Here is a 14,444-nt window from a genome sequence, read left to right as displayed (position 1 = left end):
TCACGATTTAACGGTCAATTTTACCCCGATTTCGAAGATTTTTTACGGATACACTCCTTCACCCTATATGTATCCAATGACCGAGTTTGATCTTCATTTCAAATTATTTATACTAGTGAATACTGAGTTAAAATTCCTAAGTGTCATGTATAGAAATATTTTTTTAAAAATTAAAGTGGTTTACGCGACGAAGTGAAATATTTCGCCTGTAAATAGTTTGCACGACAATGATTTTTCGTCGCGCAAACATTTTTGTGTCGAGTTATTCGTCATGTCGTCGCGCAAAGATCAGTTTTAAATTTTTTCCTGACACTTGTGTTTTTTTGGGAAAATTAACCTTGCGAGACGAAACATATCGTCGCGCAAGGGTTACTATAACGACGCTGGTGTTGTCCGTCGCGCAAAAGACACTTCGAAACTATTCCCGGACACTTGTAAATTTTTTTGGACAATTATTCTTGCGAGACGGAGATAATCGTCGCGCAAATGGGTTTGGGCGACGCTATTAGATGTTTTCGTCGTGCAAAATTTTGTTTTATTTTAAAAAAATTAAATTGATATTTAGTGTAAATATTTGTTGATACTATATTCGTATTTACTATATATGCAAAAGATGATCACAACTTGTTTTAGGGGACGTGATAAAGCATATATTTATATGGTTTGGATATCATATATTTATATGATAAAGCATATAATTGTCATAGAAAACTTTATATTTTTTCATACTATATTTGTATTTTGTTATACCTTTATTCATTTGTCTTTTTACAAAACTCTATGCAAATATATGACGTTAATTAGGAAAAGTTACTGACACAAAGAGAAAACATGTACATTTCATTAAATTACAAATAAATTACATTATTCATCAGATGAACATGTACATTTCGTTAAATTACAAATAAATTACATTATTCATCAGATGAACTATAATAACCTTCGTTATCATCACTATCATGACTATCCGTCTCCCAATCCTCTTCCTCCTCCTCTTCCTCCGCCTCCTCCATAAGTACATCATCGTCGTTGTCGTCCCCCATGGTTGGATCGTATCGCGGAAGATCACCGAGGTCAATTGTAATTGACTGAATCGGTATTTCTCTTGAAGACACTCCGTCAATCTGAAATGGTTCTTGAACAACATTTGTATCGAAAAGTGTATGTGCATCATTTTCCATGGAAGAGTCTAAACGTTGGTCAACGACGTCGACGTCGTTGTCCGATGGGTCTAGTTCTGGTATATCATACACGTTCCTCTGATCCATATGCTGAACCACTTTCCAATCGTTCCCCGCTTTAGGGTCATTTAGATACACAACTTGTTTTGCCATGTTTGCCAAAATGTAAGGGTCGTCATCATACCAAGTTCTGCTCATGTTCACAGATAGTAACCCATGATCGATTTTAAAACTTCCCTGCCTATTTGGGTTCGTATCAAACCATCGACACTTAAACATGATCACTTGGTACCGGTCTTTGTAAAGCAATTGCACGACAGTTGTGAGTTTGCCATAGAAATCAATGTCTGTACTTTCCCCTCCACCTGGAACATGGACACCGCTGTTTTGCGTACACAACTTGTCATCTCGTGCATGACCTAAAAACTTGACGCCGTTAACATGGCAACCTGAGAACAATTCTGCTCGGAGTGGGCCGAATGCCAAGTTATATAACTCTTCACTGTAAGTGGGGGAATTCTCTGATTTCAACTTATTCACCTAATATTATAAAAAAAAACCGAAATAGGTTAGTTTGGAAAAATGTAATAGCACAATATATATATGAATTAGAAAACACTTATAACTTACATATTCCAAAAACCATTGTGGAAACAATTCACGGTGTTTCTTGGAATACAAATGTGATGGATGTTCTCGCTTCATCATCTCTTCATGTTCATCTAAGTATGCCAATATCTCATCACAATTGTTCAATACGAACCAATGAGCTACCTCCATGTCATTTCTGGAAAACGATTCTCCTCGTACAGGATCTCCAAAGGGTCGTGCGCTTTGGGCAAAAACAGAAAGTTGCTCATTTCTCAGACCTCCGTCATTATTGCGCTGAGGTCGATTGAAAGCCGTGTCCACATCCTTTAAATACATTCCACAGAAAGTAAGCGCCTCATATTGAACCCAAGCCTCTACAATTGATCCTTCGGGCTTCGCTCTGTTGCGTACGCTTTTTTTCAGCTCTCCGAGTAGCCTGCCAAAATAAACCGAAATTAGCAAGTAGTAAGCATGAGATAATGATGCATACACAAATGATGATGATTATATACCTTTCTATTGGATACATCCAGCGATAGTTGACTGGACCAGCAAGCAATGCCTCTTCTGGCAAGTGAACCATCACGTGAATCATACTCGTGAAGAAAGCCGGAGGGAATATCATCTCAAACTTGCATAAGACTTGGACAATGTCTTGGCGCAACTGATCAATGTCTGTCTTTCGCAACGTTTTTGCCGTCAGTTGGGAAAAAGATCTGGACAACAATATGATTGGCTTGACTACATCTTCCGGCAATAGGTGTCGAATCCCCACAGGAAGTAAGCGTTGCATAAACACATGACAGTCGTGACTCTTGAGTCCAGTAAATTTACCCCCGTCAACCCTCACGCAACGTGCGATATTAGAAGCATACCCGTCAGGAAACTTTACAGACGATACGAACTGTAGAAACTCTTTGTTGTCATTCGGTTTCATGGAAAAAAATGCAAGATCCTGTATAGCTTTATCACTGCCCCTTTTCAGCCATAAACCCTTTCGTATGCCCATTCTTTCCAAATCAAGACGCGCTTTCGGAGTGTCCTTTGTCTTGCCCTTGATATCTAGAATCGTTCCCATCAATGTGTCAAACACATTTTTCTCAACATGCATAACGTCGAGATTGTGCCTCAATTTTAGTTTTGACCAATATGGGAGCTCAAAAAACATAGACTTGTGCGTCCAGTTCATATGTGTAGCAGGTCTGGTCCGACTAACTGTTTTCCCAAACGGAGCAAAATCCAAATGGTTAAGCTGTTCTAAGATCTGATCACCGGACCATTCTCTAGGTTTTGCGCGACGCTCTTTGTTCCCGTCGAACTCTATATCCTTCTCCCGCCACTCGTGGTCCCATGGCAACCATCTTTGATGCCCAAGGTAACACACTTGTCCAGCGTGCCAACCGGAAGTTACATCTTCCTTGCATACAGGGCATGCCATATAACCCTTTGTGCTCCACCCCGAAACCATTGCATATGCGGGAAAATCATTCACAGTCCACATAACTGCCGCCCGCAAAGTGAACATCTTCTTAGTAGATTTATCGTACGTGCGCACCCCGTTTGTCCATAAATCTTTGAGCTCATCAACCAACGGCCTTAAGTACACATCGATTGACCTGCCAAGATCCTCAGTTATCAAAACAGTCATCATCATGTACTCTTTTCTCATGCATTTCCAAGGGGGCAAATTATATGGAAATACGAAAATCGGCCAAGTGCTGTGGTGTTGGTTTAGAACCCCGTACGGATTGAAACCGTCAGTCGCAAGTCCCAACCTCACATTTCGGGGATCAGCAGCAAACTCGGGAAACGTTCGATCGAAATCTTTCCATGCCTCCCCATCTGCAGGATGCCGCATCACATCGTCGTCTACCCGTTTTTCCTTATGCCATCTCATGTCTGTGGCAGTATGCGTCGACATATACAATCGCTGCAACCTTGGTTTCAGGGGCAGATAACGCATGACTTTTTGTGGAATCTTACTCATTCTATTCTGAGATGTCTGTTTGAACCTCGATTCATTGCATATAGGGCATGTATCTAACGTTTCATACTCTTTATAGAATAACATGCAATTATTTTTGCAAGCGTGGATCTTTTCATAACCCAATCCAAGACCACTCAACATCTTCTGTGCCTGTCTGTGATCTTTCGGCAAACAATTGTCTGTTGGAAGCATTTTCTTGAAAACCCCCAAAAAGTAATCGAAACACAAGTTCGACATACGATACTTTATTTTCCCGTGCATTAGCTCCACAATCGCCGTCAGAACGGAAAAGCGCTCGCACCCCGGGTATAACTCCTGGTTAGCATTTCTTAACAGGTTTTCATACTGTTCGAACTCTGCACTGTCCATTGGTGTAGGCACATCATCTTCTCCTTCCTGAGTGCTGCTGGTCGATGCAAATGGAAAAGCATCATGTATAATATCCCTGACTTGTTCATTAGGATCCACAATAGGTTCAACATTGTCCATTCTTGTGGCCCCTGAAGACGAAGCGATGTCTACTTGTTCCCCGTGATGGTTCCAAGTGCTGTATGTCTCAATCATTCCATTTCTTACTAAATGAAATCGAACATGTTCAATTGTCTCCCACAACATGTTGTTACACCTCCTGCAAGGACACCGGATTCTAGTTGCACCTGGGTTGTGTGTCCGTGCAAAGTCAATAAAATCCTCGATTCCATCCAAGTATTCGCCTGCGCACCTATCCGGGTTTTGTATCCACCTCCTGCTCATCTTTCCTGGAACCACAATCACAATACAACAATCATGTTGTATTCGTACAAAATCTTTCCTTATGCCTCCGGTAAGGGCCCTATCCCATTTGGAAATGCATAGCCATGTCATGTAATTTACAGCTACATGAGATTAGATTTCAACGTGCGACGAAATGTTTGTCGCGCAATCCTCTGTCGCGCAATTTTTTGGCGCGAAATGCTATCGACAGTAGTCCGTTCTTCGCGCCTTTTTTTTTCGCGACGAAAGTTTTTACTTGTCGCGCAAAATACCTTAGCGCGACGAGAAATACTGTCGCGCAAAGTTCACCGCCAAATAAATTTTTCCGCGCGTTTTCCCAGCTACTTTATGCGACGCTCTTTGTTTTCGTCGCGCAAACAGTAATTTGCGCGACGATTAATTTTGTCGTACAATTTTGCGCTACGATTTATGTTACCCGTCGCGCAAAATATCTATGTGGGACGATTTATCCTCCGTCGCGCAAAAAACCGTCGCGCAAGGGCTAAAATGTAGTAGTGATAGATGATCAATCAGTGTGTAAAGTGGAAGCTATATCTCAAAGGCACACAGCTTCAAAGTAAACACACTCAAATCTTGAAGAAAGAACATGCTTCAACTCTAATTCTCACATATAACACTCAATCACTCAGAACCTATGGTTTTATTCTCTCAAACAAGCATAAGTGAGTATATGAAATAGAAGCACAATTTTTGGCTAGATCTCATGAAGGGAATCAAATACTAAGAATAAAGATACACACATACATACCAGCACCGATGAATACATCCTCAAAGATCAGCTAGGTCTTTCACAAGGTTGTAATGAATGGCTAAGGTTAGGGGAAATGGAAGAATTGGAAGGAAAAACAAGTAACTTAAGAACATACAAAGGGTGCATTCTTCACTGATCTGCAAGGTATCATTGATTTAGAATGACATGGCTGCAAACTTCATAGTATCATCTGGCATAGACCTTATATTTCACACTTAGGTCTGATCGAAAACTTTCTTTCTTATCTGTTTATTTGATCTGCTTCTTCTTTAACTTCATTGCACATATTTTCACCAATTTTCATTTAGGTACGTGGCAACAACTTCCTTGCTTCAAACTTTATCTTGGCACACCTTGGTATAATTCTAAGCTATAGGGTATGGCTACAATAGGTTAAATATCTCAGATTGAGATACAAAGGTAGGGAAATTATGAGGGTGATAGAAGAAAAGGCTTGAAGTGTTTGACTGCAAGAGAGATGATAGAACACACATATGGGTAGGGTGAAAAGAAAGCACATGGCATGGTTATACACACATAGCCTAGTGTTTCTTCAATGAGTCATTCATGAGTGAGAGCAAGCACATGATATTTGCAAAAGAGAATCATCCTTAGTATTCAATCAAAATGGAACAATGTGATCATTTAGAGTGATTTGAAGAAAATAAGTAGAGATGAGAAATAGAAACACTTTAAACCCTCTCAAGAAAGCAATTAGGCTCAATATAGCTCACTAGGGTAGTCTCCACTATTCTCCTTCAAGAATTTGAGCATAGTACTTTACCCACTAGAATTCTAAGAGCAAAAGCTTTGTGAAGTGTAAAATTTCTGATATGAAAACCTCAATGGCAGGTCCATAGCATAGACTGTATGACATTCTAAAAGAAAAAAAAAATTGTGACAAATGAACAAAAAATAAAAATAAAAATGAAAACACAAATGAACAAAAATTAAAAACCTTTCCCCCAAACTTGAATTGAACATTGTCCTCAATGTTAAAGCATAGTAAAGATGATTGAGAACATGTAAATGATAAAGGGAAAAGTTAAGAAAATGTATGGAAAAAACTCCCCCTTGATGCGATTAGGTCGACCACTACCAAGTACCTTATTCTTGAATACATTAGGTCCCCCTTGATGCACCTTAGTTAATGTCTCGGCAAGACATTATGCAATCAGCTTATTATGAGTTGGGGGGTTTCAGATCAATTGTCTCTTTATGGATAGCAAGATAGTTCACCCAACTTCTTCTCCTCTTCCTTTGCTTCCTATGTTTTTTTCTTCACTTTTTCTTCATGTGTGGAAGGAGTGTAACTTTGAACATTGGGGTGACATTGGATGGTTCCAATTTCATAGAGCATGGTCCAAGAGGCTCAAGTGGTAGCCCAAAAAATGGTGGGAATGGCTGGAACACTTCTAGGGCAGCTACCACTTCTTGGAACTTCGATTCAACTTGTTCTTCCTCTTCTTGTGAAATGAAAACTTCTATATCATCATTGGACTATTTTTGCAAACTCTTGGAAGAAACTTCATCATTCACAACATCAATTGAAAAACAAGTATCAAGAGAGGTACACGGTTGAGATGGAGGATCAAACACTTTAAATTCAGCAGTTTCACCCAACACAATCATGGAGAGGGTGCCATCTTTCACATTGATAATTGTGTTTGTAGTGGCCATGAATGGTCGTCCTAAGAGAATAGGATCAACACGATCTCCATTTGGGTTGTCCTTCATGTCCATCACTACAAAATCAGCAAGGAGAATTAGTGTATTAACTTGAACTAGAATATCTTCTATAATACCTTTTGGATATTTGATAGAATGATCAGCTAGTTCTAGACGAATTGAAGTCTTCTGCATCCATTCCAAGCCAAGCTCTTGATAAACTGAATATGGCATTACATTGATGCTTGCTCCCAAGTCCAACATGGCTCTTCCAACTTTCTTGTCTCCAATGTTAATGGGAATGTCAAAACTGCCAGGATCTTCTAGTTTTGGTGGAAGCTTCCTTTGCAACACAACACTTACATTCTTGTTGAGCTTTACTTCTTCATTTGGAGAAAAATTGAGCTTGTGAGTTCTCAAGTTCTTGATGAACCTTCCATATGCACGAATCTGTTCAATAACATCAAGCAAAGGCAAATTGATATTAACTTTACTTAAAATATCATGAATCTCTTTAAAAGCCTCATCTTGCTTTGCTTTCTTAAGACGGCCTGAAATGGAATTGGTGGAACATATGGAGCGGGTGGCACGTATCTATCTTCTTGAAGATGTGGTGGCACGAATTTGACATCATTTTTATGCAATTTGAATGGATTGGGTTCTTGAGAATTTGATTTGTCCTTAGGAGCAGATTTGGACTTTTTGGTTGTTGCCCATCTACAGCCATGGTCTCCTCCTTTTCATCTTCATCCTCTACAACTACAACATGATTTGAAAGATTAGAATCAACTTCATTATCAATGATCTTACCTGATCTGAGCACATGAATGGCCTTGACTTCGTGGTTCTTTGGATTGATCACAGTTTGGCTTGGAAATTTTCTAGGCTCTCTTTGGTTTATCTCAGCAACTATTTGGCCTATTTGAACTTCCAATTTGGAGATGGCAGCTTGTGTTGTTTGTTGGAAATTGGATTGCCATTTGCTTCACTATATCCTCCAATGATGATGATTGTTGTGGCCTTTGGAATGAAGGGGGATTGACTTGATTTTGAGTATTCCTCCATGAAAAGTTTGGATGATTCCTCCAACTTGGATTTTAACTTTGAGAATATGGATAATTTATTGGACCTTGGTTGTAGGAATTTACCAACTTAGCTTGCACTTGCACAAATTCTAGATATGCAACCCCAAGTGGACAAGCCATGGTAGGATGATCATGAGTTTCACAGATGCTACACACTTCCTTTGGAGGGTTTCTTGAGTTCAATGCAAGAAGAGCATCTAGTTTTTATTTCAGTTTTGAAATCTGCACATTAGAAGCATCATTAGAACCACTAGCAACACATTTACTCTTGTATCAGTGTGTTGGGTCTCCATTGCTATCCCCTCAAAGAGTTCATATGTTTCTTCCGGAGTCTTGGTTTTATAAGAACCACCTACAAAATTTGTGACAATATTATGACTAGAAGGGGTTAGTCCTTTGTAAAACATATGCATTTGAAGTTTCAAAGGAATCCCATGATGAAGACATTGATTGAGCAGCCCATTGAATCTCTCCCATGCTTCACAAAACGATTCATCATCTTGCTATGCAAATAACAAGATCTTGTCCCTAAGCATGTCCGTTTTTTGAGTGGAGAAGTATTTCTCCAAGAACTTCTTTTGAATAGCACCCCAAGTTGTGAGTGAACCAGGCTTCAAAGAATTCAACCAATACTTTGCCTTATCCTTTAAAGTGTATGGAAACAGTCTCATTCGAAGTTGATCTTCTGTCAGACCTGTCAAGGGAAAAGAGCTCACAACATTAAAAATATCCTTTATATAAGTTAATGGATCTTCATTAGGTAAACCACAAAAGGAAGGCAACATATTAAGATGAGAAGATTTAAACTCGTAGTTTCGAGCTACAGTGGGCAACAAAATGCTTGAAGGGGATGTTGGAATTGTTGGGATATCAAGGTCTCCCATGAACTCATTGGCAACCATCATTTCTTCTTCTTCTTGGTCTGAACTTGCTTCCGAATTTGAAAGTGAGGAACCTGGAAGATCAGTGTGGAGAGCAAGACTTGTAAATGTGGCAAGAGCTTGCTCTTTTGCAGTTGACAACTCTCTTTCTAATCGGTTATGAATTTCAGAGATCACCCGATTGGGTTGCAACGATGGTCCTGCGTTCAAAGATGTGGAATGCTGGAACGTAGACCTCACTTGTTCAAGGAATGGCCTTCTAGACATGAACTACTTGAAACAGAAAATTTGAATTAATTAGTAGTACTAAAAGAATAGGGTAACCTTGGGCACATAACCAAGAAAGAACTTTCGTTCAGTCCCCGGCAACAGCGCCAAAATCTGTTGTTAATATGTTAACTCACAATTGTACAGGCCAATTAGTAGTATAGTAAGACAAGTACGAGGTCGTAGCCACGAGGAATGAGAAGTTAAAATTAGTTATGTACTTAGATTACCGAATTCAAGAAATTTGGAGGTTAAGTCTAAAATAGAATTTAAACAAGAGTGAGTTTGGAAACAAATGCAGTAGATAGACTTGTACCAAGCGGCCGAGTCGAGATCTTAACTTTCGAGCTCAATCTCTTGTAGGATGACTTTTCCTTGTTTTATTTATGTTGAACTTTATGATCCCGTTTGTAAACTGAAACTCTTAGATTGCTCTAATGTCACCCATATTAGGGTTTGATTGTAAGGCCGGAGGCCATTGATGTTAATTGCATGTTATTATCTTGTGCATGCTGCCGGTTGAGATTTATAAATGTATTTGACTGGTTTAAAAATTTTGGAAACGTCCATTTTTCAAGGGAGACTCTGTCGAAATTTCGGCAGAAAGTCTTGTTTCTTTAGTAAGTGGGCCCATCATCAGTAAGATGTCGAAATTACCACAAGATTCATTTCGAATTCCGAGGATTTCGGGGCGGGTCCTGTCAGTTTAATGTATCAAAAGATGGCGGTCTATTTCACGGCGATTTAAAAACCTTCTAGACGACAGTGGATTCCCGTCATCTATGTCAATTTTTGTAGTTGTGCAAATTGAAGCTTGAGAGATGAATAGAGATAATAAGTTCAGCCTCCATGAAATTAAATTTTTTAGAAAACATGGGATCGCTGCCATGGATTGTAAATTTTATTTTTTAATACAAGCAAAGGTTTCTCACACACACCCAACTAATGTGTCATGAAGATTTGAATATGACACTACTCATCTACAAATCAATGCCTTTTTTCATTGGACTAGACCCTAGTAGCGACATGGTTTGTAAATTAATCCTAATAGATGGATAACTATTGTCTTACATGGCATTCAATTCAAAATTTGGGTTTTATTAAAAATTGAAAGTATAGGTGGGTTATTGTATTGAGTTTTTTTAGTTCAAAGTGCGTATTGCTTAACAACCCTAAAATTTATCCAGGTAATCACTGAGGATTTAGACACAAATTTCTAAACTTCGATCGTTAAATTCTTGTGTTCTAGTGAATCGCTTGTTTACTTTGAGTAGTGTATTTGTTTTATCGTGTTAGTGGTTTGTGTTCATCAATAGAGTTCATTGATAGCAAAATCTTAGGACCCGTTTGGTACCCTATTTAAACCCAAATTTATAAACTAACATATTTTAAATCCAAAACTTAAAAACCCTGTTTGGTAGGCCCATTTTAAAAAACCCAAACAAAAAAAAAAACTAAAAAAAGTGAGATTTTAGAGTTTTTACTTTCTCTCTCTCTCGTTGTTGCTCTCTCTCTCTCTCTCTCTCTCTCTCTCTCTCTCTCTCTCTCTCTCTCTCTCTCTCTTCTCTCTCTTCGGTTGGTGGTTCTGGGTCGACATCGTTTGCAGCTCTATGAAGGTCTCCTTCATCCACTACCTCTCTAGTCGACCCAACCCCGCCCAAAATTGATCAATCTTTTTCATGTTATGGGTTTCTAGGGTTTCCATTGAAATCACACAAATTTTTCCATTTCTTTTGTTAATTTCAATTTGGGAATCTCGGGTTTTAGATTTTATTTTCAATTTTTTCAATTTGGTAATTTAGGCTTTCTAATTTTAATTTCATTTTTTTAGATATTAAAAATGGTTAGAGTTCAATACCAAACAAGTTTTTAGATCTTAAAATCACTATTTGAAAACTCATTTTTTTTATAAAAAGAATCATAGTTTTTTATTTTAATGTTTTGAGTAGGATACCAAACTGGTCTTACTTTTTTCATTATTTCTTCTCTCATTTAACTTTTACACGTTTTTGTTTCCTTTTTTTGTTTTTTGTTTTTTTTTAATAGAGTTGTTTAGTTTTCCTATATTTCCTATCGAATGAGAATAATAGCGTTTGCAACAAAACGGTGAATAGCATTTGCAATTTTCTTCAGCAACTCATTTCTCAATTGTTGGTTTTGTTCTTCCCGAACAACTAATTTTTTTCTTATTTCTAAAATAGCATATATACAAATAATAAAGCAAACTCAGCCAGCCTAAAGCATAGAAAAGGGTTTTTATGGTGAAATGACTAAACAACAAAAAATATAAGTGTCTTGAAAGTGACTCATTCTCATACAATTCATAGCAAACTGGCTGTCTTGAAAGTGTTCATCCTCACTGATTACAAGGGTCGTAGAGACTTGATCTTGATCAAATGGGTAGCACAAGGCTTGTTTAGTGATTGGATTTTTCTAGGGTGGAGGAACCGGCACCTATTTGTTGTGCTTGGTGACTCTTCCAAAGTGGGATGAAGAATGCAAAGAGTTTTTTGATTCTTCTGAGTGCTTCGTCTATCTAAGAGTCCTTTCCTTTGTCTTGAGGCCTCCTATTTATAGGCTCCTGTAGGATTCATGATCTAAATAGCTTTTCTTCTTTAGGACCTTGCTTTGTGGGATTTTGATTTAATTTAAAATCAATTCCAATAATTTGGCAATATAACCAAATTATCTTCAATTGATTGACTTGATTAATATTTGATTTAAATCAAAGTCAATTATAGAAGATTCTTCTCTTTAATTTTGTCTTCAATTTGAACCGTTTGATGCACTCTGCCGGATGTCGACACGTGTCATCTTTGACAACTAATTCAATTTTGATGAGTCATATGCCACGTGGGTGAATCAGGAGGCCCGCAATTCAATCCACCAAACCTTAAATATTTTCTTATTTTAGCAAAATTTAATTCGCCAAAATTTCTTTGTCTACAAACTCATTTCTCAATTGTTGGTTTTGTTCTTCCGGAACAACTTATTTTTTACTTCTTTCTAAAATAGCATAATATACAAATAATAAAGCAAAATCAGCCAGCCTAAAGCATAGAAAAGGGTTTTTATGGTGAAATGACCAAACAACAAAAAATAAAAGTGTCTTGAAAGTGACTCATTCTCATTCAATTCATAGCAAACTGGCTGTCTTGAAAGTGTTCATCCTCACTGATTACAACTATATCTAATAATCTGAGTAACTAAACTAAATCGTTATCCCAATGAGGCAATTTCGAAGCTGAACTCAACTTAATTAGGTGGTTTGGTTGGAACTTGGTAAAGGGCTCCTCCTCAGCACACCAGTCAATAACTTGTATTAAACGGAAATAATCTTGGTCTTACCTAATCAGTTGCAAATGTAACTACTAATCTGACTTTTAGTGACTAGACTTATACATAAATGAATCATTAATAACATCGAGGGGATCAACTTTTTTCTAACTTTACTCATCAGCTGATGTTGACACTAGGAGACCCATTAAGAGAAATATATTATATGTATATGTATTGTCGAATAAGGTGGAAATGGCGGTGACATGCATGCATGGATGAGTTTGACGTGTAATAATATGGTCAAAAGCTTAATTAATTATCTCATATTATGCATAAGTTCAATTTGTAATTAATTATCTGATATTATGAAATAGAATTGAACAATTCTGCAGTGAAAATGGAAAATTCCTTAGCTAAAAGTTTACAAGAATTCGGAGGTATATATCTTTTCACATAGGTATAGCTACATACATGTATTATCAGTTCAGAAGCTGCATCATCAAACAATAATTATAACCTTAAAAAAAATAAACCTTATTAATGAATAATGAATGCAGTAAATTTTGTGTAGGAACTTCAAAAGTTCTTCAAATTTATAAGGGCGCGGCTATAGATCATGACGACGGCATTTATGATATTGATCTGCAAAACAGAAAGAAAAATGTTAATTGTTGTGTAAAAAGGAAGCAAATATATCAAGTGAAAATTTGGTGTAGAATTGATTATTAAGAATGTTTATACCAAAAATAAAGAAGAAATAAAAATGAAGAAGTATTTGGGGGGAATAATTATAATGAAAACCTACTCTAGAATATTTTTCCAGTAGGATTCACTGGTTTCATCATCCATGAGCTTCTCCCAAGCCTCAAAGATGGTGGTGGGAGAGTGGGTGGAGAAGCAATCTGCTGCAGGATCACCACTCATGCTATTTTCCATTTGGTTGGTGTTGGTGTTGCAAGAAGTCCCAGGAGATGCTGAAACTAATGCAGGAAATGGGTTCTTGGTCTGCAGCATATCTTCATAGTAACTGCTCATGTTGTTGTCAAAAATAGGAATATTACTATTATTATTGCTAGTATTATGTCCTTCAAAGCCTTCCAATGAATTGGCTTGCCCTCCAAATTGGTTGAGATTTTGATAACCAAAAGTGCTCATCATGTCAATATTAGGAAGTGGAGGAGGAGGAGCAGCAGCAGAACTTGATGAGTTCACAAACTGCATGCATAAATGTTGCAGTAGCTGCATTTTGGCTAGTTGGGCCGCTCCTGCTTGTAGCCTCAGGCTCAGGGCATTGTCCCAAGAACTCATATTCATCTGCCCAACATTTGCTGCTCTGAGCAACTGTGAAAGATTCAGAAGGTGATTGAGGTCAGTCCTTGGCTTGTGGGTGTTTGGATCAATCCCCATGTGTAGCAGCTTCTTTCTCAGGTGTGTGTTCCAGTAGTTCTTGATTTCATTATCCGTTCTCCCCGGAAGATGAGTTGCAATCTTTGACCACCTAAAAGAAAAAAAAATTAACACCACCTTCAATTTAGTTGAGCTCTAATTTCATGCAAATTATAGTTTTGCAAAATTTTCTATAAGTAACTTTACAAATGGAGAAAAGCTAACATACTTGTTTCCAACAACTGAGTGAAGATTGATGATAACTCTTTCTTCGTCTTCAGAGAATTTTCCCCTCTTAATATCTGGCCTGAGGTAATTTGTCCACCTTAGTCTGCAACTCTTGCCACACCTGTTCAGGCCTGCAAGCTTGGGGAGAGCTCTCCAGCTTCCATGGCCATGTCTAGCAATATAATCCATCAATTTCTCATCTTCCTCTGTGGTCCATGGACCTTTCTTCAAACCACTCTGTTCATCACAAGAAGGGGATCTGCCCATTGTGCTAATACACGCAAAACAATATCCAAATTGGAGATGGAAAGTGGGACAGGGGAAAAGGTAAGAGGATTGTTTGATTGTAGGATTGGTTTTGGACAT

General features: G+C 37.9%; 2 protein-coding genes, 1 non-coding gene and 1 pseudogene across 4 annotated transcripts; 1 reads left to right on the top strand and 3 right to left on the bottom strand.

Annotated features, from left to right (window-relative positions):
- Positions 1-796: 796 nt before the first annotated feature.
- LOC148294392 (uncharacterized) lies at positions 797-4,128 on the bottom strand. The gene is made up of 4 exons (XM_088253736.1): positions 2,285-4,128; positions 1,812-2,208; positions 941-1,721; positions 797-813 (listed from the first exon to the last, which is right to left on the bottom strand). The coding sequence occupies exons 1-4, from the start codon at positions 4,126-4,128 to the stop codon at positions 797-799; spliced, it is 3,039 nt and encodes a 1,012-aa protein (XP_088109862.1).
- Positions 4,129-6,565: 2,437 nt separating this feature from the next.
- Positions 6,566-8,157, bottom strand: LOC148294391 (uncharacterized; annotated as a pseudogene).
- A 309-nt stretch (positions 8,158-8,466) lies between these two features.
- On the top strand, positions 8,467-8,573 carry LOC148294390 (small nucleolar RNA R71). Its single transcript, XR_015836221.1, has one exon. It is a non-coding gene; the product is annotated as a small nucleolar RNA R71 (small nucleolar RNA).
- A 4,329-nt stretch (positions 8,574-12,902) lies between these two features.
- LOC110772421 (transcription factor MYB41-like) lies at positions 12,903-14,444 on the bottom strand. Of its 2 annotated transcripts, XM_021976852.2 has the most exons (3): positions 14,080-14,419; positions 13,270-13,962; positions 12,903-13,106 (listed from the first exon to the last, which is right to left on the bottom strand). In XM_021976852.2, exons 1-3 carry the CDS (start codon positions 14,343-14,345, stop codon positions 13,094-13,096), a joined length of 972 nt encoding a protein of 323 aa, XP_021832544.1. In that variant the 5' UTR covers positions 14,346-14,419; the 3' UTR covers positions 12,903-13,093. The 2 variants fall into 2 exon arrangements, with proteins under 2 accessions (XP_021832544.1, XP_088109587.1); XM_088253461.1 differs by lacking the exon at positions 12,903-13,106 and having other exon boundaries at positions 13,266-13,962; positions 14,080-14,444.

This window comes from Prunus avium, chromosome 5 (genome assembly GCF_965620075.1).
Source record: "Prunus avium chromosome 5, drPruAviu1.hap1.1, whole genome shotgun sequence".
NCBI classification, from domain to species: domain Eukaryota; kingdom Viridiplantae; phylum Streptophyta; class Magnoliopsida; order Rosales; family Rosaceae; genus Prunus; species Prunus avium.
Note: the sequence above shows the minus strand (reverse complement) of the source record. Positions and strands in the feature narration are given on the sequence as shown.

Excerpts from the sequence above, each read along its gene's own strand:
- LOC148294392 (XM_088253736.1), bottom strand. The coding sequence starts at position 4,128 with ATGGACAGTGCAGAGTTCGAACAGTATGAAAACCTGTTAAGAAATGCT. Across the intron at positions 2,209-2,284 it reads TGGATGTATCCAATAGAAAG|GCTACTCGGAGAGCTGAAAA; the intron begins GTATATAATCAT and ends TTATTTTGGCAG. Across the intron at positions 1,722-1,811 it reads CACAATGGTTTTTGGAATAT|GTGAATAAGTTGAAATCAGA; the intron begins GTAAGTTATAAG and ends TTATAATATTAG.
- LOC110772421 (XM_088253461.1), bottom strand. The coding sequence starts at position 14,444 with ATGTCCAAAACCAATCCTACAATCAAACAATCCTCTTACCTTTTCCCC. Across the intron at positions 13,963-14,079 it reads CACTCAGTTGTTGGAAACAA|GTGGTCAAAGATTGCAACTC; the intron begins GTATGTTAGCTT and ends TTTTTCTTTTAG.